This window comes from Bufo gargarizans, chromosome 9 (assembly GCF_014858855.1).
Source record: "Bufo gargarizans isolate SCDJY-AF-19 chromosome 9, ASM1485885v1, whole genome shotgun sequence".
Taxonomy (NCBI): domain Eukaryota; kingdom Metazoa; phylum Chordata; class Amphibia; order Anura; family Bufonidae; genus Bufo; species Bufo gargarizans.
In genome coordinates, this window is record NC_058088.1 from 78,806,312 (window position 1) to 78,829,064 (window position 22,753).

The 22,753-nt window shown below is 46.7% G+C and overlaps 1 protein-coding gene across 1 annotated transcript in view; it reads right to left on the bottom strand.

Annotated features, from left to right (window-relative positions):
- Positions 1 to 22,753, bottom strand: part of NRK (Nik related kinase) — a 334,012-nt gene that overhangs the window by 198,720 nt on the left and 112,539 nt on the right. The window contains exons 12-13 of the mRNA XM_044306320.1: positions 13,150 to 13,351; positions 12,344 to 12,508 (exon numbers count right to left, since the gene is read on the bottom strand). Of these exons, the coding sequence (XP_044162255.1) occupies positions 12,344 to 12,508; positions 13,150 to 13,351 (367 nt within the window). The remainder of the gene's footprint in view (positions 1 to 12,343; positions 12,509 to 13,149; positions 13,352 to 22,753) is intronic.

A 22,753-nucleotide genomic window follows, 5' to 3' on the forward strand; every position in this document is an offset into this window, starting at 1 on the left:
TCTTCACTCAGACATAAGCTGCAGTTTAGTGATAATTGTTGACAGTGGAAGGGGCCGGCCCAGTAGAGGTGAGCGAAATTATTCTACAGAATCAATTTGTCCAATCAGCAGAGCGGTTAGAATTGATTTGTCCAATCAGCAGGGCTCGTGCAAATGCGTAGACTCAAATCCGTAGAATCATTTCACTACTCTTGAAGGTGTTACATTTTGCCTGTACTGTAACATCATGTTATGGTGCATCCCTATGCTTTTCATTCCTGTGGGTTGATGTCAATGACTTTTTTTGTGTTATGCCTGCTTTGTAAGATATATCCCGGTATACCTTTTATTCCTGTACTGTGAGATCACTGTTCGAATATTCCCTCTTCGGTAATGTCACTGTGCCAACTATGACATCACTGTGGACATTATCCCTTTTCTGCAACCTCACTGCATTATGCCTGTGTGTTAGGGAAACCAAAATAATTATAGGCTTTTATCTTCTAAACGTGCTGCTACATATACTCGTGGTGGAGTGGAGTCTCTTTCAAAGTTTTGTTTTGGGGTCCCATAGCTACTTGTTACACTGCTGCTTTGAAAAATGTATTGTCTATGTGCACATATAAATAAGCAGTACCAGCTATAGTCTAAAAGAGCCGTAATACTCCATATGAGCCTTTGCAACTAGTGAGGGACCTGAGTAAAGTTCTTGGAAAGTGTCCAGATAAACAGTGAATGCAGTATCCAGGTCAATAACAGAATACAGGGTCCAGATAAACAGTGTCTTATTTTGCCAAAGAGAATCGAACATCTAAGAGTTTTCATTCAGAAATGTCTTGTACCTTCAGAACATGTCAGTTAAAGGGTTTTTCCAGCTTTAAGGGCCATTTTAAATCTGGGCTTGTCAGCATGGTACCTAAAGATGAAAAACACTGAACTGCTCCCTGCTATTCAGTTCCTGCACCAAGGAGCTGCACTGAGTTAGCCCTTGGTGCAGGAACCGAGTGGGGGAAGCAGATGAGTGTGTGTGTGTTTTACATGACTAGATTTAAAATGGAACTTCAAGAGGTTGTCCATCTTTTGAAAGCTTTCTTTACTCACACTCCTAACCACTAGACTTGTGGAGGGAAACTTGTGGATGTCACCGTGGCATATGTGACCCCTGAAGGTTTATAAGTAGAGTTGAGCGAACACCTGGATGTTCGGGTTCGAGAAGTTCGGCCGAACATCCCGGAAATGTTCGGGTTCGGGATCCGAACCCGATCCGAACTTCGTCCCGAACCCGAACCCCATTGAAGTCAATGGGGACCCGAACTTTTCGGCACTAAAAAGGCTGTAAAACAGCCCAGGAAAGAGCTAGAGGGCTGCAAAAGGCAGCAACATGTAGGTAAATCCCCTGCAAACAAATGTGGATAGGGAAATGAATTAAAATAAAAATTAAATAAATAAAAATTAACCAAAATCAATTGGAGAGAGGTTCCATAGCAGAGAATCTGGCTTCCCGTCACCCACCACTGGAACAATTCTAGTAAGAAGCAGGGCGGCAATACCAGAGGGTTAGACGGATCGTTAGTGATAGGGATATGTGTCAAACAAGATTAGACGATATGACCAATAAATTTAGAGAGCGAGGCTACCCCCCTGATCTATTGAAAATACAGCGTAATAAAGCTGAGATTACACCACCAGATAGAACTAAGAAAGAAACAAGGATCCCCTTAGTGATTAAATACCATCCCTGGTCCCAGCGCCTTAGGACTATTGTTAATCAACATTGGCACATATTATCTAAGTCCTATCCACGGATAGGAGAGTTCCAGAGGCCACCCATGATATGCTATAAACGGGCAGAAAATATTAGGGATAAAATAGTCCGGGCGGATGTGGGAAGTAATAAAATAGAAAGAGGACAGAGTACTTTATCTACACCTAGACGGGGCACTTTTCCTTGTTTAAACTGTGTCAATTGTTCCAGCGTTATAAAGGGTTCATGTTTCTCCCACCCTCACTCAGGTGAAAATATTCCAATAAGGGGCACGTTCACTTGTGATAGTAGATTTGTGGTTTACATTCTTAAATGTCCATGTGGATTACTATATGTGGGGGAAACCTCAATGAGAATGAAGGACAGACTAAGTAAACACAAATCTACTATCCGTAAACAGAATTTATTACTCCCAATACCCCTTCATTTTTATGATAAAAAACACAACATCTCGCAGTTGAGGTATCAGATTATTGAAGGTGTATCATTACCCCGTCGAGGGGGTGACAGAAATAAATTGTTATTGAAAAGGGAGGCTTACTGGATCCATCGTCTTCAGACAATGGAGCCCAGGGGCCTCAATCGTGAGTACAATGTGTCCTGCTTCCTATAAGGCATTCGGCCTTATGCAATCTGATAAATATATTTCTTTTTTTCTTCAGCATGATTAATCACTGCAAGAATGGACTATGTGACTGAAAATCTTCGCCAGTATAGAGTGGATATGTTTTTTGCGAATTTTCAATTGCGAATTTTCAGTTGCGAATTTTCAGTTGCGAATTTTCAATTGGGAATTTTCAATTTTCAATTGCGAATTTTCAGTTGCGAATTTTCAATTGCGAATTTTTCAATGCGAATTTTTCATTGCGATTATTTGATATGCGAATTTTATTTAATGAGGGAGGCGGAGCTTCTTTGATGATGTCAGTTCCTTTGTGTTTCATTTATGTATAAATAGCTGGAGTGTAAGATGTTTTATGCAGTCTGATGAAAGCACATCTGTGCTGAAACGCGTCACTATGCCATTTTGAATATGTGACTGAATAAATCTACATTGTGATCTACATCAGCGAAGTGCCGGTCCTTTCCTTTGAAACCACCACTGGAACAGTCCATTCTCAGATATTTAGGCCCCGGCACCCAGGCAGAGGAGAGAGGTCCCGTAACAGAGAATCTGTCTTCATGTCAGCAGAGAATTAGTCTGCATGTCATAGCAGAGAATGAGGCTTCACGTCAGCCACCACTGCAACAGTCCATTGGCATATATTTAGGCCCAGCACCCAGGCAGAGGAGGGAGGTCCCGTAACAGAGAATCTGTCTTCATGTCAGCAGAGAATTAGTCTGCATGTCATAGCAGAGAATGAGGCTTCACGTCAGCCACCACTGCAACAGTCCATTGGCATATATTTAGGCCCAGCACACACACAGGCAGAGGAGAGAGGTCCCGTAACAGAGAATCTGGCTTCATGTCAGCAGAGAATCAGTCTGCATGTCATAGCAGAGAATGAGGCTTCACGTCAGCCACCACTGCAACAGTCCATTGGCATATATTTAGGCCCAGCACACACACAGGCAGAGGAGAGAGGTCCCGTAACAGAGGATCTGGCTTCATGTCAGCAGAGAATCAGTCTGCATGTCATAGCAGAGAATCAGGCTTCACGTCAGCCACCACTGCAACAGTCCATTGTCATAAATTTAGGCCCAGCACCCAGGCAGAGGAGAGAGGTCCCGTAACAGACAATCTGGCTTCATGTCAGCAGAGAATTAGTCTGCATGTCATAGCAGAGAATGAGGCTTCACGTCAGCCACCACTGCAACAGTCCATTGGCATATATTTAGGCCCAGCACACACACAGGCAGAGGAGAGAGGTCCCGTAACAGAGAATCTGTCTTCATGTCAGCAGAGAATTAGTCTGCATGTCATAGCAGAGAATGAGGCTTCACGTCAGCCACCACTGCAACAGTCCATTGGCATATATTTAGGCCCAGCACCCAGGCAGAGGAGGGAGGTCCCGTAACAGAGAATCTGGCTTCATGTCAGCAGAGAATCAGTCTGCATGTCATAGCAGAGAATGAGGCTTCACGTCAGCCACCACTGCAACAGTCCATTGGCATATATTTAGGCCTAGCACACAGGCAGAGGAGAGAGGTCCCGTAACAGACAATCTGGCTTCATGTCAGCAGAGAATCAGTCTGCATGTCAAAGCAGAGAATGAGGCTTCACGTCAGCCACCACTGCAACAGTCCATTGGCATATATTTAGGCCCAGCACACACACAGGCAGAGGAGAGAGGTCCCGTAACAGAGAATCTGGCTTCATGTCAGCAGAGAATCAGTCTGCATGTCATAGCAGAGAATGAGGCTTCACGTCAGCCACCACTGCAACAGTCCATTGGCATATATTTAGGCCTAGCACACAGGCAGAGCAGAGAGGTCCCGTAACAGACAATCTGGCTTCATGACAGCAGAGAATCAGTCTGCATGTCATAGCAGAGAATCAGGCTTCACGTCAGCCACCACTGCAACAGTCCATTGTCATAAATTTAGGCCCAGCACCCAGGCAGAGGAGAGAGGTCCCGTAACAGACAATCTGGCTTCATGTCAGCAGAGAATTAGTCTGCATGTCATAGCAGAGAATCAGGCTTCACGTCAGCCACCACTGCAACAGTCCATTGGCATATATTTAGGCCTAGCACACAGGCAGAGGAGAGGTTCATTCAACTTTGGGTAGCCTCGCAATATAATGGTAAAATGAAAATAAAAATAGGATTGAATGAGGAAGTGCCCTGGAGTCCAATAATATATGGTTATGGGGAGGTAGTTAATGTCTAATCTGGACAAGGGACGGACAGGTCCTGTGGGATCCATGCCTGGTTCATTTTTATGAACGTCAGCTTGTCCACATTGGCTGTAGACAGGCGGCTGCGTTTGTCTGTAATGACGCCCCCTGCCGTGCTGAATACACGTTCAGACAAAACGCTGGCTGCCGGGCAGGCCAGCACCTCCAAGGCATAAAAGGCTAGCTCTGGCCACGTGGACAATTTAGAGACCCAGAAGTTGAATGGGGCCGAACCATCAGTCAGTACGTGGAGGGGTGTGCACACGTACTGTTCCACCATGTTAGTGAAATGTTGCCTCCTGCTAACACGTTGCGTATCAGGTGGTGGTGCAGTTAGCTGTGGCGTGTTGACAAAAGTTTTCCACATCTCTGCCATGCTAACCCTGCCCTCAGAGGAGCTGGCCGTGACACAGCTGCCTTGGCGACCTCTTGCTCCTCCTCTGCCTTGGCCTTGGGCTTCCACTTGTTCCCCTGTGACATTTGGGAATGCTCTCAGTAGCGCGTCTACCAACGTGCGCTTGTACTCGCGCATCTTCCTATCACGCTCCAGTGCAGGAAGTAAGGTGGGCACATTGTCTTTGTAGCGTGGATCCAGCAGGGTGGCAACCCAGTAGTCCGCACAGGTTAAAATGTGGGCAACTCTGCTGTCGTTGCGCAGGCACTGCAGCATGTAGTCGCTCATGTGTGCCAGGCTGCCCAGGGGTAAGGACAAGCTGTCCTCTGTGGGAGGCGTATCGTCATCGTCCTGCCTTTCCCCCCAGCCACGCACCAGTGATGGACCCGAGCTGCGTTGGGTGCCACCCCGCTGTGACCATGCTTCATCCTCATCCTCCTCCACCTCCTCCTCATCCTCGTCCTCCTCGTCCTCCAGTAGTGGGCCCTGGCTGGCCACATTTGTACCTGGCCTCTGCTGTTGCCAAAAACCTCCCTCTGAGTCACTTCGAAGAGACTGGCCTGAAAGTGCTAAAAATGACCCCTCTTCCTCCTCCTCCTCCTCCTCCTCCTGGGCCACCTCCTCTTCCATCATCGCCCTAAGTGTTTTCTCAAGGAGACATAGAAGTGGTATTGTAACGCTGATAACGGTGTCATCGCCACTGGCCATGTTGGTGGAGTACTCGAAACAGCGCAACAGGGCACACAGGTCTCGCATGGAGGCCCAGTCATTGGTGGTGAAGTGGTGCTGTTCTGTAGTGCGACTGACCCGTGCGTGCTGCAGCTGAAACTCCACTATGGCCTGCTGCTGCTCGCACAGTCTGTCCAGCATGTGCAAGGTGGAGTTCCACCTGGTGGGCACGTCGCATATGAGGCGGTGAGCGGGAAGGCCGAAGTTACGCTGTAGCGCAGACAGGCGAGCAGCAGCAGGATGTGAACGCCGGAAGCGCGAACAGACGGCCCGCACTTTATGCAGCAGCTCTGACATGTCGGGGTAGTTGTGAATGAACTTCTGCACCACCAAATTCAGCACATGCGCCAAGCAAGGGATGTGCGTCAAATTGGCTAGTCCCAGAGCTGCAACGAGATTTCGCCCATTATCACACACCACCAGGCCGGGCTTGAGGCTCACCGGCAGCAACCACTCGTCGGTCTGTTGTTCAATACCCCGCCACAACTCCTGTGCGGTGTGGGGCCTGTCCCCCAAACATATGAGTTTCAGAATGGCCTGCTGACGTTTACCCCGGGCTGTGCTGAAGTTGGTGGTGAAGGTGTGTGGCTGACTGGATGAGCAGGTGGAAGAAGAGGAGGAGGAAGCCGAGAAGGAGGAGGTGGCAACAGGAGGCAAAGAATGTTGCCCTGCGATCCTTGGCGGCGGAAGGACGTGCGCCAAACAGCTCTCCGCCTGGGGCCCAGCTGCCACTACATTTACCCAGTGTGCAGTTAGGGAGATATAGCGTCCCTGGCCGTGCTTACTGGTCCACGTATCTGTGGTTAGGTGGACCTTGCTACAGATGGCGTTGCGCAGTGCACACTTGATTTTATCGGATACTTGGTTGTGCAGGGAAGGCACGGCTCTCTTGGAGAAGTAGTGCCGGCTGGGAACAACATACTGTGGGACAGCAAGCGACATGAGCTGTTTGAAGCTGTCTGTGTCCACCAGCCTAAATGACAGCATTTCATAGGCCAGTAGTTTAGAAATGCTGGCATTCAGGGCCAGGGATCGAGGGTGGCTAGGTGGGAATTTACGCTTTCTATCAAATGTTTGTGAGATGGAGAGCTGAACGCTGGCGTGTGACATGGTTGAGACGCTTGGTGACGGAGGTGGTGGTGGTGGTGTTGGTGGTACATCCCCTGTTTGCTGGGCGGCAGGTGCCAACGTTCCTCCAGAGGCGGAGGAAGAGGCCGAGGCGGCAGCAGCAGAATAGGCCGAGGCGGCAGCAGCAGAAGAGGTAGCAGGGGGAGCCTGAGTGACTTCCTTGGTTTTAAGGTGTTTACTCCACTGCAGTTCATGCTTTGCATGCAGGTGCCTGGTCATGCAGGTTGTGCTCAGGTTCAGAACGTTAATGCCTCGCTCCAGGCTCTGATGGCACAGCGTGCAAACCACTCGGGTCTTGTCGTCAGCACATTGTTTGAAGAAGTGCCATGCCAGGGAACTCCTTGAAGCTGCCTTTGGGGTGCTCGGTCCCAGATGGCGGCGGTCAGTAGCAGGCGGAGTCTCTTGGCGGCGGGTGTTCTGCTTTTGCCCACTGCTCCCTCTTTTGCTACGCTGTTGGCTCGGTCTCACCACTGCCTCTTCCTCCGAACTGTGAAAGTCAGTGGCACGACCTTCATTCCATGTGGGGTCTAGGACCTCATCGTCCCCTGCATCGTCTTCCACCCAGATCCCTGACCTCCTGTTCAGTCTGCACACTGCAGAAAGACGCAGCAGTTGGCACCTGTGTTTCGTCATCATCAGAGACATGCTGAGGTGGTATTCCCATGTCCTCATCATCAGGAAACATAAGTGGTTGTGCGTCAGTGCATTCTATGTCTTTCACCGCTGGGGAAGGGCTAGGTGGATGCCCTTGGGAAACCCTGCCAGCGGAGTCTTCAAACAGCATAAGAGACTGCTGCATAACTTGAGGCTGAGACAGTTTCCCTGGTATGCATGGGGGTGATGTGACAGACTGATGGGGTTGGTTTTCAGGCGCCATCTGTGCGCTTTCTGCAGAAGACTGGGTGGGAGATAATGTGAACGTGCTGGATCCACTGTCGGCCACCCAATTGACTAATGCCTGTACCTGCTCAGGCCTTACCATCCTTAGAACGGCATTGGGCCCCACCATATATCGCTGTAAATTCTGGCGGCTACTGGGACCTGAGGTAGTTGGTACACTAGGACGTGTGGATGTGGCAGAACGGCCACGTCCTCTCCCAGCACCAGAGGGTCCACTAACACCACCACGACCATGTCCACGTCCGCGTCCCTTACTAGATGTTTTTCTCATTGTTATGGTTCACCACAACAACAAATATATTATTTGGCCCAATGTATTGTATTCAAATTCAGCGGGATATAAATTTGAGGCCTAGTATTTAGGCGCTGGGTGACCGGTATGGATTTAGTGACAGAATTAGACTTGGAAATGCACAGAAGCGTGTGTGTGTGAAGTTATTCTGAATGACCCAATGTGCACCTTGAATATTATATACCCTTTTAGGGATAGATTTCAAATAGCTCTGATATAGCAGAAACCACTAAATTATGAAATTGCTAAATTGGGAATTGTATTTCAACCCAGAACAAGAAATGTGCTTGAACGGACACTAAATAACTCGCCCAGCTACAGCACTAACGAGAGATTTAGCAGGATATAAATTTGAGGCCTAGTATTTAGGCGCTGGGTGACAGGTATGGGTTTAGTGACAGAATTAGACTTGGAAATACACAGTAGCGGGTGTGTGTGAAGTTATTCTGAATGACCCAATGTGCACCTTGAATATTATATACCCTTTTAGGGATAGATTTCAAATAGCTCTGATATAGCAGAAACCACTAAATTATGAAATTGCTAAATTGGGAATTGTATTTCAACCCAGAACAAGAAATGTGCTTGAACGGACACTAAATAACTCGCCCAGCTACAGCACTAAGGACAGATTTAGCTGGATATAAATTTGAGGCCTAGTATTTAGGCGCTGGGTGACAGGTATGGGTTTAGTGACAGAATTAGACTTGGAAATACACAGTAGCGGGTGTGTGTGAAGTTATTCTGAATGACCCAATGTGCACCTTGAATATTATATACCCTTTTAGGGATAGATTTCAAATAGCTCTGATATAGCAGAAACCACTAAATTATGAAATTGCTAAATTGGGAATTGTATTTCAACCCAGAACAAGAAATGTGCTTGAACGGACACTAAATAACTCGCCCAGCTACAGCACTAACGAGAGATTTAGCAGGATATAAATTTGAGGCCTAGTATTTAGGCGCTGGGTGACAGGTATGGGTTTAGTGACAGAATTAGACTTGGAAATACACAGTAGCGGGTGTGTGTGAAGTTATTCTGAATGACCCAATGTGCACCTTGAATATTATATACCCTTTTAGGGATAGATTTCAAATAGCTCTGATATAGCAGAAACCACTAAATTATGAAATTGCTAAATTGGGAATTGTATTTCAACCCAGAACAAGAAATGTGCTTGAACGGACACTAAATAACTCGCCCAGCTACAGCACTAACGAGAGATTTAGCAGGATATAAATTTGAGGCCTAGTATTTAGGCGCTGGGTGACAGGTATGGGTTTAGTGACAGAATTAGACTTGGAAATACACAGTAGCGGGTGTGTGTGAAGTTATTCTGAATGACCCAATGTGCACCTTGAATATTATATACCCTTTTAGGGATAGATTTCAAATAACTCTGATATAGCAGAAACCACTAAATTATGAAATTGCTAAATTGGGAATTGTATTTCAACCCAGAACAAGAAATGTGCTTGAACGGACACTAAATAACTCGCCCAGCTACAGCACTAAGGACAGATTTAGCTGGATATAAATTTGAGGCCTAGTATTTAGGCGCTGGGTGACAGGTATGGGTTTAGTGACAGAATTAGACTTGGAAATACACAGTAGCGGGTGTGTGTGAAGTTATTCTGAATGACCCAATGTGCACCTTGAATATTATATACCCTTTTAGGGATAGATTTCAAATAGCTCTGATATAGCAGAAACCACTAAATTATGAAATTGCTAAATTGGGAATTGTATTTCAACCCAGAACAAGAAATGTGCTTGAACGGACACTAAATAACTCGCCCAGCTACAGCACTAACGAGAGATTTAGCAGGATATAAATTTGAGGCCTAGTATTTAGGCGCTGGGTGACAGGTATGGGTTTAGTGACAGAATTAGACTTGGAAATACACAGTAGCGGGTGTGTGTGAAGTTATTCTGAATGACCCAATGTGCACCTTGAATATTATATACCCTTTTAGGGATAGATTTCAAATAGCTCTGATATAGCAGAAACCACTAAATTATGAAATTGCTAAATTGGGAATTGTATTTCAACCCAGAACAAGAAATGTGCTTGAACGGACACTAAATAACTCGCCCAGCTACAGCACTAAGGACAGATTTAGCTGGATATAAATTTGAGGCCTAGTATTTAGGCGCTGGGTGACAGGTATGGGTTTAGTGACAGAATTAGACTTGGAAATACACAGTAGCGGGTGTGTGTGAAGTTATTCTGAATGACCCAATGTGCACCTTGAATATTATATACCCTTTTAGGGATAGATTTCAAATAGCTCTGATATAGCAGAAACCACTAAATTATGAAATTGCTAAATTGGGAATTGTATTTCAACCCAGAACAAGAAATGTGCTTGAACGGACACTAAATAACTCGCCCAGCTACAGCACTAAGGACAGATTTAGCTGGATATAAATTTGAGGCCTAGTATTTAGGCGCTGGGTGACAGGTATGGGTTTAGTGACAGAATTAGACTTGGAAATGCACAGTAGCGGGTGTGTGAAGTTATTCTGAATGACCCTATGTGCACCTTGAATATTATATACCCTTTTAGGGATAGATTTCAAATAGCTCTGATACAGCAGAAACCACTAAATTTTTAAATTGCTAAATTGGGAATTGTATTTCAACCCAGAACAAAAAATGTGCTTTGACGGACACTAAATAACTTTCCCAGCCACAACAGGACAGCGGTAACGAGAGATTTAGCGGGATATAAATTTGAGGCCTAGTATTTAGGCGCTGGGTGACCGGTATGGATTTAGTGACAGAATTAGACTGGGATATGGCCAAAAAATAACCACACTATTGCTGGTTAAATGCACTTGGTGATGGGCGCAGCTTGCCCCTGATGTAGTATATGGCCAAAAAATGAACAGACTATTGCTGGTTAAATGCACTTGGTGTCACAGCTTGACCAACCACACTACTGAGGGTTAAATGCACTTGGTGACGGGCGCAGCTTGCCCCTGATTTAGTATATGGCCAAAAAATGAACAGACTATTGCTGGTTAAATGCACTTGGTGTGATAGCTTGACCAACCACACTACTGAGGGTTAAATGCACTTGGTGTGACAGCTTCACCCTGATGTAGGCTTTAGCCAAAAAACAACCACACCATTGAGGGTTAAATGCACTTGGTCGCAGCTTGTGCTGGCGCACCACAAGACACAAAATGGCCGCCGATCACCCCAGAAAAATGTGACTGACAAACGGTCTGGGCAGCCTAAAAACAGTGAGCAATTGAGGATCAGCAGCTCAATGATCCACAGCTGCAGATCGATCAGTTAATCAAGTCCTTTGGAGGAGTTAATCTGCCTAATCTCGCCCTACTGTCGCAGCCGCAACCTCTCCCTACGCTAATCAGAGCAGAGTGACGGGCGGCGCTATGTGACTCCAGCTTAAATAGAGGCTGGGTCACATGGTGCTCTGGCCAATCACAGCCATGCCAATAGTAGGCATGGCTGTGATGGCCTCTTGGGGCAAGTAGTATGACGCTTGTTGATTGGCTGCTTAGCAGCCTTTCAAAAAGCGCCAAGAAAGCGTCACAAAAGCGCGAAGAAAGCGACGAACACCGAACCCGAACCCGGACTTTTACGAAAATGTTCGGGTCCGTGTCACGGACACCCCAAAATTCGGTACGAACCCGAACTATACAGTTCGAGTTCGCTCATCCCTATTTATAAGCAGTAACCAGAGTGCAAAGAATACAGTGGTGAACCAAAGTAGTTGGAACCAAGCAGTAGGGAGAAGGTAAGTATGGTTCCCTTCATTGGAGCAAGGGAGGGGGGGGGGGGGGCAAAAATGCTTAAAAAAGCTGGACCACTCCTCTCATGCAGTTAATGCTTGGTCATTTTGCATTATTTGGTTAGTATTTGTAATCAAAACATAAGAGACACAAATATTTTCATTAAGCTTTTCTTTGTAGGTTCTACTACTGGTTTTGGCTTACAAATACTGACCAAGGATTGGCCATGTGAAGGGGGCTTAAAGCTAAAAAAAAAACTTTAAAGTGCCCCTCCAAGCTCTCTGTGTATCTGCCAGTGCAGTTCAGATCCAGTGCATACAGGATATGGTGGGAAGAAGAGTAGCCATTAAACTAGTTATGGAAGGTGAGCTATATAAGAAAAGCAAAGAGCTGGAGGAACACGACTGCAACATAGTGCAGAAATGTGCAATGTGGCCTCCACACAGTTGACTGCAACTTGATATTGTGAACCAAAAGTGGTAAGCACCCATCGTGATTCACAATGGTGATTAATAGCCAGTATATGCAGTATATTAAGTTATGTCTACCTGTTTCTTTTCAACCCCATCAGGTATATCTGCCAGGAGACATCTCTCCTTATCCATCTGTTTTCTGTCGTTTTTTCCTCTTCCAGCTCTTATCTGCTCTTCCCATTCTGTTGATCGTTGCTCATAGCCTTGGATCTTTCTTAGCTCCAGCTCCCTCTTCTGGTGCTGTCAATGTCCAAAAAAAATAATAATAATTGGGCATTACAAAGAATATGCTGGCCGTATCTAACCTACTGTGCTACTTTTATATAGAGATACGGAAGTTGGACATGTTAAATATATGCATTAAGAGGAGTTTGTACTGGTGTTTACTTAGTATTGTAATTGTATCTGCCCTAAGGGGCTCTTCCAAAAGCTAACACTACTGTGCAAGCCTAAAGGGGCTTTCACATTGTCTAATCTAGCAACATGCCTAAATAACATTTGTCGTTGAACAGAACGTTACCAATAAAAGGGCTAAGAGAAAACAGTGCAGGTTCAGACTACATACAAGGGTTGTTTGTAGTCTGTAACCATGGAGACGTATAGGCATGCATAAAAGCTGTAGGTACAAAATAAGATATATTTAACATTATTTACTAATCTGCTTATTTTTAATGTTTTATTTATTGGAGCAATAAAATGTACACATAGTCTTAAGCTGTATGTGACCTAGAATGGGTCAAACTGTTTTCTACGCCCCCTGCCTCAGACTGCACTTGAATCATACTTTATAGGTTCTGCTTTGTTGTTGCCCTAGTGTACTATAGATGACAAATGGTCTGTTTGTGTATTTAATAAAAAGGGGAAAGATGCTCAATTCCTACATCCTCCAGCTTTTTCCTCTGCTCCTTCTGCTGCTCGATCCGTTTCTGGCGTTCGGCCAGGAGCTGTTTTTTGTATTTCTCCTGGTCTTTTAGCTTCTGTAATTGCTGCTGTCTCTGAGGATCTGATCTGTTCTTGTTTTCCTGCTGCAATCGCAAGAATTCACGACGGAGAGTCGATTCACCGGGAAGATTAACAATGGAGCTTAAAAAAAAATAAGATAATGGAAGTTGATTTATTTATTTTTTTGTATCCCAGTCCTGCAAAGATTTCACTTTCCACAAAAAAAGAGTTCTGCTGTTTTTAAGCAAAATTACTAAGTACAAGTGTCTCCATGCAACCAAAAAGAGGATGTATGGACTTAGAGAAACATGGCTGCTATCTAACAGAAAAGCACAACCCCTAACCTCAGACTGTTGCTCAGTCACAAATGTGGAACTGAACTGCAATTTTGGACACGACCCATGGACAGGTGCTTTGCTATTTTTGAAAGGTATCAGACATATTTTTGTAATCCTGGAAAATTACTTTTAAAAACGAGTGTCTGCTCCTAAACAACCCCCAAACTACATTCAGCATTGCCTAGTGATTGTTGATTCTGATTATTCAATTTGTATGCTAATACTTGCCTTGTTCTCCTGTAAACCACCAGTAACATGCATTGAGAGGACTGCTGAGCATGTGCACATAATGGAGAAGACTCTCAATGCATGTTACTGGTGGTTTGCAGGGGCATAATGGGAGAAGTGTAAATATATACAAATTGCATAATCTGAATCAATGATTTACACTATGCAATGATTACAATTTGGAGGCTTTTTATGAGCTGTCATTTTCCTTTTAAAACACTATGAAAGTCTGAGAAAAGACAAATCTAGTCTTTCATGTGAATAATTTAAAATACAATGAATCTTTTTCTCCATAGCACTTTAATACATTCACGCATACACATAACAGATTTGTTTCCCTAAACACATACACGGCTTTTTCTAAAGAAGCAATTTTTTTTTTAAACAAAGTCTTACCAAAAGGTTTAGCTCTAGATTGAGCCACCTACTGTGAACTACAGAGTTAATTAAAAGAACACAAAATGTAGAATAACCAAAAGTAAAAGACATCTACAGAAAATGCTGAGTATCCTAAAGACTGACAAGCATTGTAATTTTTTTCTTCCACCTACATTTATCATTCATTTCTAGGTTTAGTCTACCTTTTAAATAAAAAATATATGAATGTACCGATGCAGGTTTGTCACTAAAACGGCTATTCTAAAAAGCTTGAACATTTCCATTACATTGTCCCGAAATTTTAATCCGTCTAAAGTACGGATCTATGTGCCATTAAAGGAACACTAGGCAAAATCTGGGAGAGCCTGAGGAGATGGCTTCTCTTTGATAGCCCAGGGTCATTCCAGATTCCACACTATTCGGGGGAATACTATTTTTCCTTATTGAGCGTCTATAGGCATAAAGAGTCTTATAAGCTCCTCTAAGAATAAGGTATGCAAATTGGCTCCCTTTCCAAAAAAGAAAAGAAAGCTAAGCCTCCATTGTCACCAAGGTACTCTATGCTGGCCTATAAGACTCCTTATACCTACTATGCACTCTCCTTAATGAGAAATAGTACCCCCAAATCTTGACTAAGGGGTCTCACCCAGTTCTCTCTGTTCTTATAAGGGCCAGTCACCCTTAAACAGTGGTCTGCAGATGAGGTACTGGCTTAGCTATAATCCTATGTAATGTCACAAGGCCTGTTGAAAAGGTTGAGCATCGACTTCTTTTCAAAAAGAGAGCGAATTTGCAGACTCTGCCCTAGCCAAATCACTGAGTTTTCTCCCACCTAGAATGGAATGTAGACATTAATGTCTGTCTCCATTCAAGTCTATGAGAGTTAAAGAAACAGCAGAACTAACCTGTTGGTGGAACGCTCAGTGATCAATATACTCACCTTACAAATTTCCCACAGTTCCCTCCCTATCTTTATTCTGGTCCTTTGTTGGTTACCTACATGAGTGAGTGTCATGGTCTTACCTTCTTGCTGTTCTCCTTCGTTTGACATGTGCTGGCGGCCATCTTGGTTTCTGGGTTTCTTGTAGCCTCCCACCCTGCGGCTTCTCCTTCCCACTGGGAGGAGCTGGATGCCTAGCTTATATATATAGGAGGTCTGTGGCTTCAGTTCCTTGCTTGGTCCTCCTGTGTTCACATGCTTCTAAGACTGCTGCTGCTTCTGGTTCCTGATCCTGGCTTCGTCTGACTACCCTTCTGGTTCCTGATCCTGGCTTCGTCTGACTACCCTGCTGGTTCCTGATCCAGGCTTCGTCTGACTACCCTGCTGGTTCCTGATCCTGGCTTCGTCTGACTACCCTTCTGGTTCCTGACCTCTGGCTTCGCAAGACCCTGCTTCGGTTTAGCCATCCGTTTGGACTTTCGCCTTACAGCTTGATTTTTAATAAAGCCTTCTTATTTCCACTTATCTCTTGTACGTCCGGTTCATGGTTCCATGACATTAGGACCAAGCCATGAATTCTGACGGTACAGGGCCATCCTCACTACCTACGCTGGTTGCCAGACTTGATCAGCAGGATCACCTGTTGGGTCGGTTCGCTGTGGCGTTGCAAACCCTTCTTGAACGCACGGCTCATTTAGCTTCCGTTGCAGATGGGTCGGTTGTCACTCCTGGGCCCGCTCCTACTGCCGCTCCGGTTGTTGCGCCAGAGTCTACCCCGACACCTGTTGCTGCGCCTGCGGTGTTTCGGGGTATGACCGGTTCTGCCCCCCTTCCACAGCGCTTTGGGGGAGAGCCAACTCAGTGCCGAGGTTTCCTTAACCAGGTGGGCATTTATTTCGAGTTGCTGCCACATGCCTTTCCTACTGAGAGATCAAAGGTGGGCTTCTTGATCTCGCTGCTCTCGGACAAGGCCTTGGCCTGGGCCAGCCCTTTATGGGAGAACAACAATCCGGTGGTTGCCGAGTTTTCCGGTTTTGTTGCTTCTCTTCGGAAGGTATTCGATGTGCCGGCTCGTGCTGCCTCTGCTGCGAAGCTCCTTATGTCCATCAGACAGGGTTCACGATCCGTAGCTGAATACGCCATCGAGTTTCGTACCCTGGCAGCAGAGGTGGGCTGGAATAATGAGGCTCTGGTCGCTGCTTTCTCTCATGGTCTCTCGGATGCCTTGAAGGATGAGGTTGCAGCTAAGGACCTACCAGTGGAGCTCGAGTCTCTTATTTCTTTCCTGATTTTGATTGACACCAGACTCGGGGAAAGACCTTCCTTTAAGGAGAGCCTGCGGAGGTCTTCTAACAGATTGGCGCCTACGTTTGCTGTCCCACCCGTGCCTCCCTCTCCTCCCACGCCTCCTGGGGATGACTTGTCTGGGGGTGAACCCATGCAGCTGGGGTTTGCTCGCCTGTCCGAGGGGGAGAGGGTACTCCGGAGACGCGAGGGCCGATGCATGTACTGTGGTCTCGGTGGGCATTTTCGGTTGGCATGCCCGAAGCGTCCGGGAAACGCTCGCACCTGAGATCCTGTCGGGGGCAGATCTTGGGTGGAGTCTCCTCGTCCCCGGTTTCCCGTGTTGTCAAACCACTGATTACTGTTGTCCTCTCCTGGGTCGGGGGCTCGGTGACGACCCAGGCGTTGGTGGACTCTGGTGCTGGTGGTTTGTTCATTGATAGTGTGTTCGCTGCCGCCAATTCCATTCCTCTGCAGCCTCGAGGTTCCCCACTGGCTCTTGAGGCGATAGACGGCAGACCCCTTCTGCCGCCACACGTGACTCATGAGACCCTTCCAGTGGGGATGGCCATTGGTGCCGTTCAGAGAGTCGGTCTGTCTCCAGGTTATTTCGTCTCCACACTACTCGGTGGTCTTGGGGTACCCCTGGCTCCAGAAGCATAATCCGACTTTCGATTGGAGATCGGCCGAGATCCTCTCGTGGTCACCGCAGTGTGGGGCTAGTTGCATCCATGGGCCTGTCAAGTTGCTGTGTACTTCCTCGGACTCTCTGTTGCCTCCTGAATACGAGGAGTACCAGGATGTATTCGATAAGGTGCGTGCGGTTGCCCTACCTCCGCACCGCCCATACGATTGTGCCATAGAGTTACAATCTGGTGCCGTTCCTCCTCGTGGCAAAGTCTATCCACTGTCGGTAGCGGAGAATGAGGCCATGGAGGAGTACGTGAGGGAGGCGCTTTCACGCGGACACATTCGCAAATCCTCGTCCCCGGCAGGGGCTGGATTTTTCTTTGTGAAAAAGAAGGGCGGTGAGTTGAGGCCTTGCATCGATTACGGGGGTCTCAATCGCATCACGATCAAGAACGCTTACCCGATACCCTTGATTTCCGAGCTGTTCGATCGCCTCAAAGGGGCCACGGTCTTTACCAAACTCGACCTGAGGGCGGCATATAACCTGGTAAGGATCAAGGCGGGCGATGAGTGGAAGACCGCGTTTAACACCAGGATCGGTCATTATGAATCCTTGGTTATGCCCTTTGGGTTGTGCAATGCGCCCGCAGTCTTCCAGGAATTCATCAACGATGTTTTCCGTGACCTGTTGCAGCAGTGTGTGGTGGTCTATTTGGATGACATCTTGGTATATTCTGAATCCATGGAGGCCCACATTCTGGATGTCAGACGAGTGTTGCAACGGTTACGAGAGAACAAGCTGTTCGGTAAGCTTGAGAAATGCGAATTTCACCGATCCCAGGTAACCTTCTTAGGTTACATCATTTCCGCTGAGGGGTTCTCCATGGATCCTGAGAAGGTTTCGGCTGTCTTACAGTGGCCCCAGCCCAGTGGTCTTCGTGCCCTGCAGCGCTTTTTGGGCTTCGCCAATTATTATCGGAAGTTCATCAAGGACTTTTCCATGCTAGCCAAGCCTCTCACGGATCTGACCAGGAAGGGCAGTAATCCCCAGGTCTGGCCGCTCGAGGCCATCCGAGCTTTTGAGGCTCTAAAGTCCGCCTTTGTGTCGGCTCCGATTCTGTCGCATCCCAACCCTGGGTTGCCTTTTGTCCTCGAGGTGGACGCGTCTGAGACGGGAGTAGGCGCCCTTCTGTCTCAGCGTAGAACACCAGAGGGTCCTCTGCTTCCTTGTGGGTTTTACTCCCGGAATTTGTCTTCCGCGGAGTGCAACTATCAGATTGGTGACAGGGAGTTATTGGCCATCGTGCAGGCCCTTAAAGAATGGAGGCACTTGCTCGAGGGCTCGGTGGTTCCGGTTCTCATCCTGACGGACCACAAGAATCTGACCTACCTCTCTGAGGCCAAGAGATTGACACCACGTCAGGCCAGATGGGCTCTGTTCTTGTCACGTTTTAATTACGTGGTCTCCTACCTACCCGGTTCCAAGAACATCAGAGCGGATGCCTTATCACGGCAGTACTCCGAGCTGTCCGGGGAGGAGTCGATTCCGACTTCGGTCATACCTCCGAATCAGATCCTGGCCGCCATTCGCACCAGCCTGACCTCTCCCCTGGGTGAGCAGATTTTGGCGGCTCAATCTGGTGCTCCCTCTGGGAGACCCAACGGCAGATGTTTTGTGCCTGAGGAGTTGCGCACTCGGTTGTTGCGAACCTACCAGCTGTCCTGGGCTGTTTCACGTCTGTTCTGGTGGCCTTCTCTACGTTCCGACATCGCCGCATATGTAGCGGCATGCTCCGTTTGTGCCCAGAGTAAGTCCCCTCGGCACCTTCCGTTGGGCCTTTTGCAACCCATAGCCACCGGGGAGCGTCCATGGTCACACCTGGGGATGGATTTCATTGTGGACCTCCCTGCATCCCGAGGCCATACGGTCATTCTCATGATTGTGGATCGGTTTTCCAAAATGTGCCACTGTGTTCCTCTCAAGAAGTTACCCTCTGCACAAGAGTTGGCCACTATTTTTGCCAGGGAGGTCTTCCGGTTGCACGGGTTGCCCAAGGAGATTGTGTCGGATCGGGGGAGTCAGTTTGTGTCCAGGTTCTGGCGCGCCTTTTGCTCCCAGTTGGGGATTCATCTCTCTTTCTCCTCGGCCTACCACCCTCAGTCCAATGAGGCCGCAGAACGATCCAATCAGGCCTTGGAGCAATTCCTTCGTTGCTATGTCTCCGATCACCAAGACAATTGGGTTGACCTCCTGCCTTGGGCTGAGTTTGCCAGGAACACGGCGGTGAACTCTTCCTCTGGGACATCTCCCTTCATGGCCAATTATGGGTTCCAACCTGCCGTGTTACCGGAGGTATTCTCTCCACAGGATATTCCGGCTGTGGAGGATCACCTTTCCGTCCTACGTGCTTCTTGGGTACAGATCCAGAGGTCCCTTGAGGTCTCTGCGCAGCGCCAGAGACTCCAGGCTGATCGCAGACGAGCGCCCGCTCCTTCCTACCAGGTCGGAGACCGCGTATGGTTGTCCACCCGCAACCTCAACCTTCGAGTGCCCACTCCCAAGCTGGCGCCTCGCTTTGTTGGTCCCTTCCGAGTGCTTCGCAGGGTAAACCCGGTAGCCTATGCCCTTGCGCTTCCTCCTGGCATGCGGATCTCCAACGTGTTTCATGTCTCCCTGTTGAAGCCACTGGTGTGTAATCGTTTCACTTCCTCGGTTCCTCGGCCTCGTCCGGTCCAAGTGGGCAATCGTGAGGAGTATGAGGTGAGCAATATCCCGGACTCACGCCTGGTCCGCGGTCGGGTGCAGTTTCTGGTCCATTGGCGTGGTTATGGTCCAGAGGAGCGTTCCTGGGTTCCCTCCGCAGATGTCCATGCTCCTGCCTTGCTCCGAGCCTTCCACGCACGCTTCCCTCAGAAACCGTTCCTTACTCCGCGGAGGAGGGGCCCTTGAGGGGGAGGTACTGTCATGGTCTTACCTTCTTGCTGTTCTCCTTCGTTTGACATGTGCTGGCGGCCATCTTGGTTTCTGGGTTTCTTGTAGCCTCCCACCCTGCGGCTTCTCCTTCCCACTGGGAGGAGCTGGATGCCTAGCTCATATATATATATATAGGAGGTCTGTGGCTTCAGTTCCTTGCTTGGTCCTCCTGTGTTCACATGCTTCTAAGACTGCTGCTGCTTCTGGTTCCTGATCCTGGCTTCGTCTGACTACCCTTCTGGTTCCTGATCCAGGCTTCGTCTGACTACCCTTCTGGTTCCTGATCCAGGCTTCGTCTGACTACCCTGCTGGTTCCTGATCCAGGCTTCGTCTGACTACCCTGCTGGTTCCTGATCCAGGCTTCGTCTGACTACCCTGCTGGTTCCTGATCCTGGCTTCGTCTGACTACCCTTCTGGTTCCTGACCTCTGGCTTCGCAAGACCCTGCTTCGGTTTAGCCATCCGTTTGGACTTTCGCCTTACAGCTTGATTTTCAATAAAGCCTTCTTATTTCCACTTATCTCTTGTTGTACGTCCGGTTCATGGTTCCATGACAGTGAGGAAGTCCTTCACGGGGGCAACATGTAATGTGAGCGGGCCGAACAGTCATGACCTGCTGTAGTGACATTACTTTGGCTGACGTCCCTGCAGTATCTATAATTGGCTCACTCACATGACCACATGCAGACATGTCAACTGATGTGGTGGTGGACCCAAACCTTGGCTTGTTTCTTGTAACCTTTTTCCACCTTATAAATTTGCAATTACTTTTTGTGGCAGCTTTTTCTACTCTTTTAACGTTAGTTGTTCATGAAAATTAGAATTTCTTAAGACACCACGGCCAAACTCACGTCTAGGGAGGGGTCACTCTGTCCCATAAGTTCTGTCTGAGAAAACCTAGTGTTTAGAAGAATGGTATTTTTTTTGTCCCTCCACTAGACCCATTTACATGTATTGTTACAATTTATAAGCTTTTGATTGTAACGATAACTGTCCAGAGTAAATTCACCAAAAGATCAATGACACAATTATTGCTTACTGGAATAAAGTTGATTATTTATACATAAAAATCATTTATTTTGGAACCTACAAATAATTTTTTGACTTTTTCCATTGTGGTGCATTTTAGGCAATAATCACATTTTGATTTAAAAATGTTGTAATGATGAAAATGTTTATCCACTGCTTGTCAAAATATTTTACCCTCTCTGATAATTTGCGGTAGTTTTGGTGAATTAAAGTTTTTTCCTTTGTTGAAACTAAATAGGTCAAAAATTTTCTTTTGATTTTAATTTTCGAATATATTTTTTGTTTTGCTAATTTATCTTCAAAACCTCTGTATAGATGTAGATCTAAAGGGGTTTTCCAGGCTCAACGTATAGATGACCTGTCCACAAGATAGGTCATAAATATGAGATCAGTGGGGGCGTGTGAATTGGGACCTGTGATTTGTATTAATAGTTTCTATTCACGGGATGATTGCTTTGTTTTACAAAGGTTTAAAGGCCCCATACACATTATAGTATAGTATAATGTGTATGGGAAGCTCCTGACAGTTGATGCCAGGAGAGAGGATTGGTCAAATGTTTCGCCCAATTCGTTTGATCTTCCAGGTGAGAAGCTGCCATCAGAAGGGTCTGGCAGAGGATTTCTCCTTTCTACCCTTTCAGAACATATACATGCTCTGCTGAACTAAGTGTGTATGTATATAGTGGATTCTGGACAGATTGGCTGTTGGCCACTTTTAACCCCTTAGTAACCACCAATACTACTAACCCCTTAGTGACCACAAATGTCTACTCTCTACAGCGGTCACTACAGGGCTCTAGGCTTGACTGCCTCATCTCTAATATTAAAGCCATGCTCCTGCTCTAATGGCTCAAATGGACAGAAGCGCCAGGTTGTTTAACCACTTAGATGCTGGAGCCAATAGGGACCGCAGCATCTAAGCGGTATACAGTGGTGTGGGGTGGCAACTCCTTGGCATGGGAGCCTAGGCCCTAATGAAGACCCGCCTGTCTGTATCCTAGCAGGCCGTGCCTCTCTGGTGCAGCCTGCTGGTGACTGTCAGTATAGCACTGAGCAGCACAAAAGATTTATAGAAGCGATCAAAATATCGCCTATTAAAGTCCCCTTGTGGGACTGTTAAATGGTTAAAAAAAAGTAAAAAAAAAAAAAATACATTGTGTACACTAAAATGGTGCCATTAAAAACTACAACTTGTCCTGCAAAAAACAAGCCTCTGTGTGGCTACCTTGATGGAAAAATAAAACTGTTATGTCGTTTGGAATAAAAAGATGAAAAAAATCATTAGGTCATTAAGGGGTTAAGTGAATCGCCATGCTGTATCTGTGTTCTGCGCTTGTTACAGGCTTGAAATTTGCCCATGTAAAAGGATCCTTGATTATCACATTTTATTTTACTAATATTACGTTATGTAAATGGTCTAATTTTTGCTCCTAAAATAGGTAAATTACAGTGTATTATGAGCCTAAGGGGAGATGGGCTGATGTGAAAGTAATCTCTGCACAAGGCTGTGGAGTATATTGGTGCTGCTGTATAATTTACAAGAAATAATTCAATTAAGATGTAATTCCTGTAAAATCTGGTAAATGCTATGTTTATCTCTAACGACACTTTGTGCTCTCACGATGAACGTGCGTCTCTTTTAAGCTTCTAAAATAACTTTTTAATCTACTTTGACTTTGACAGCCAATACAGTGCTTATACAGTAGCAGAGTCCGTTATCTTCTGTGCCGCAGTTTATATCCT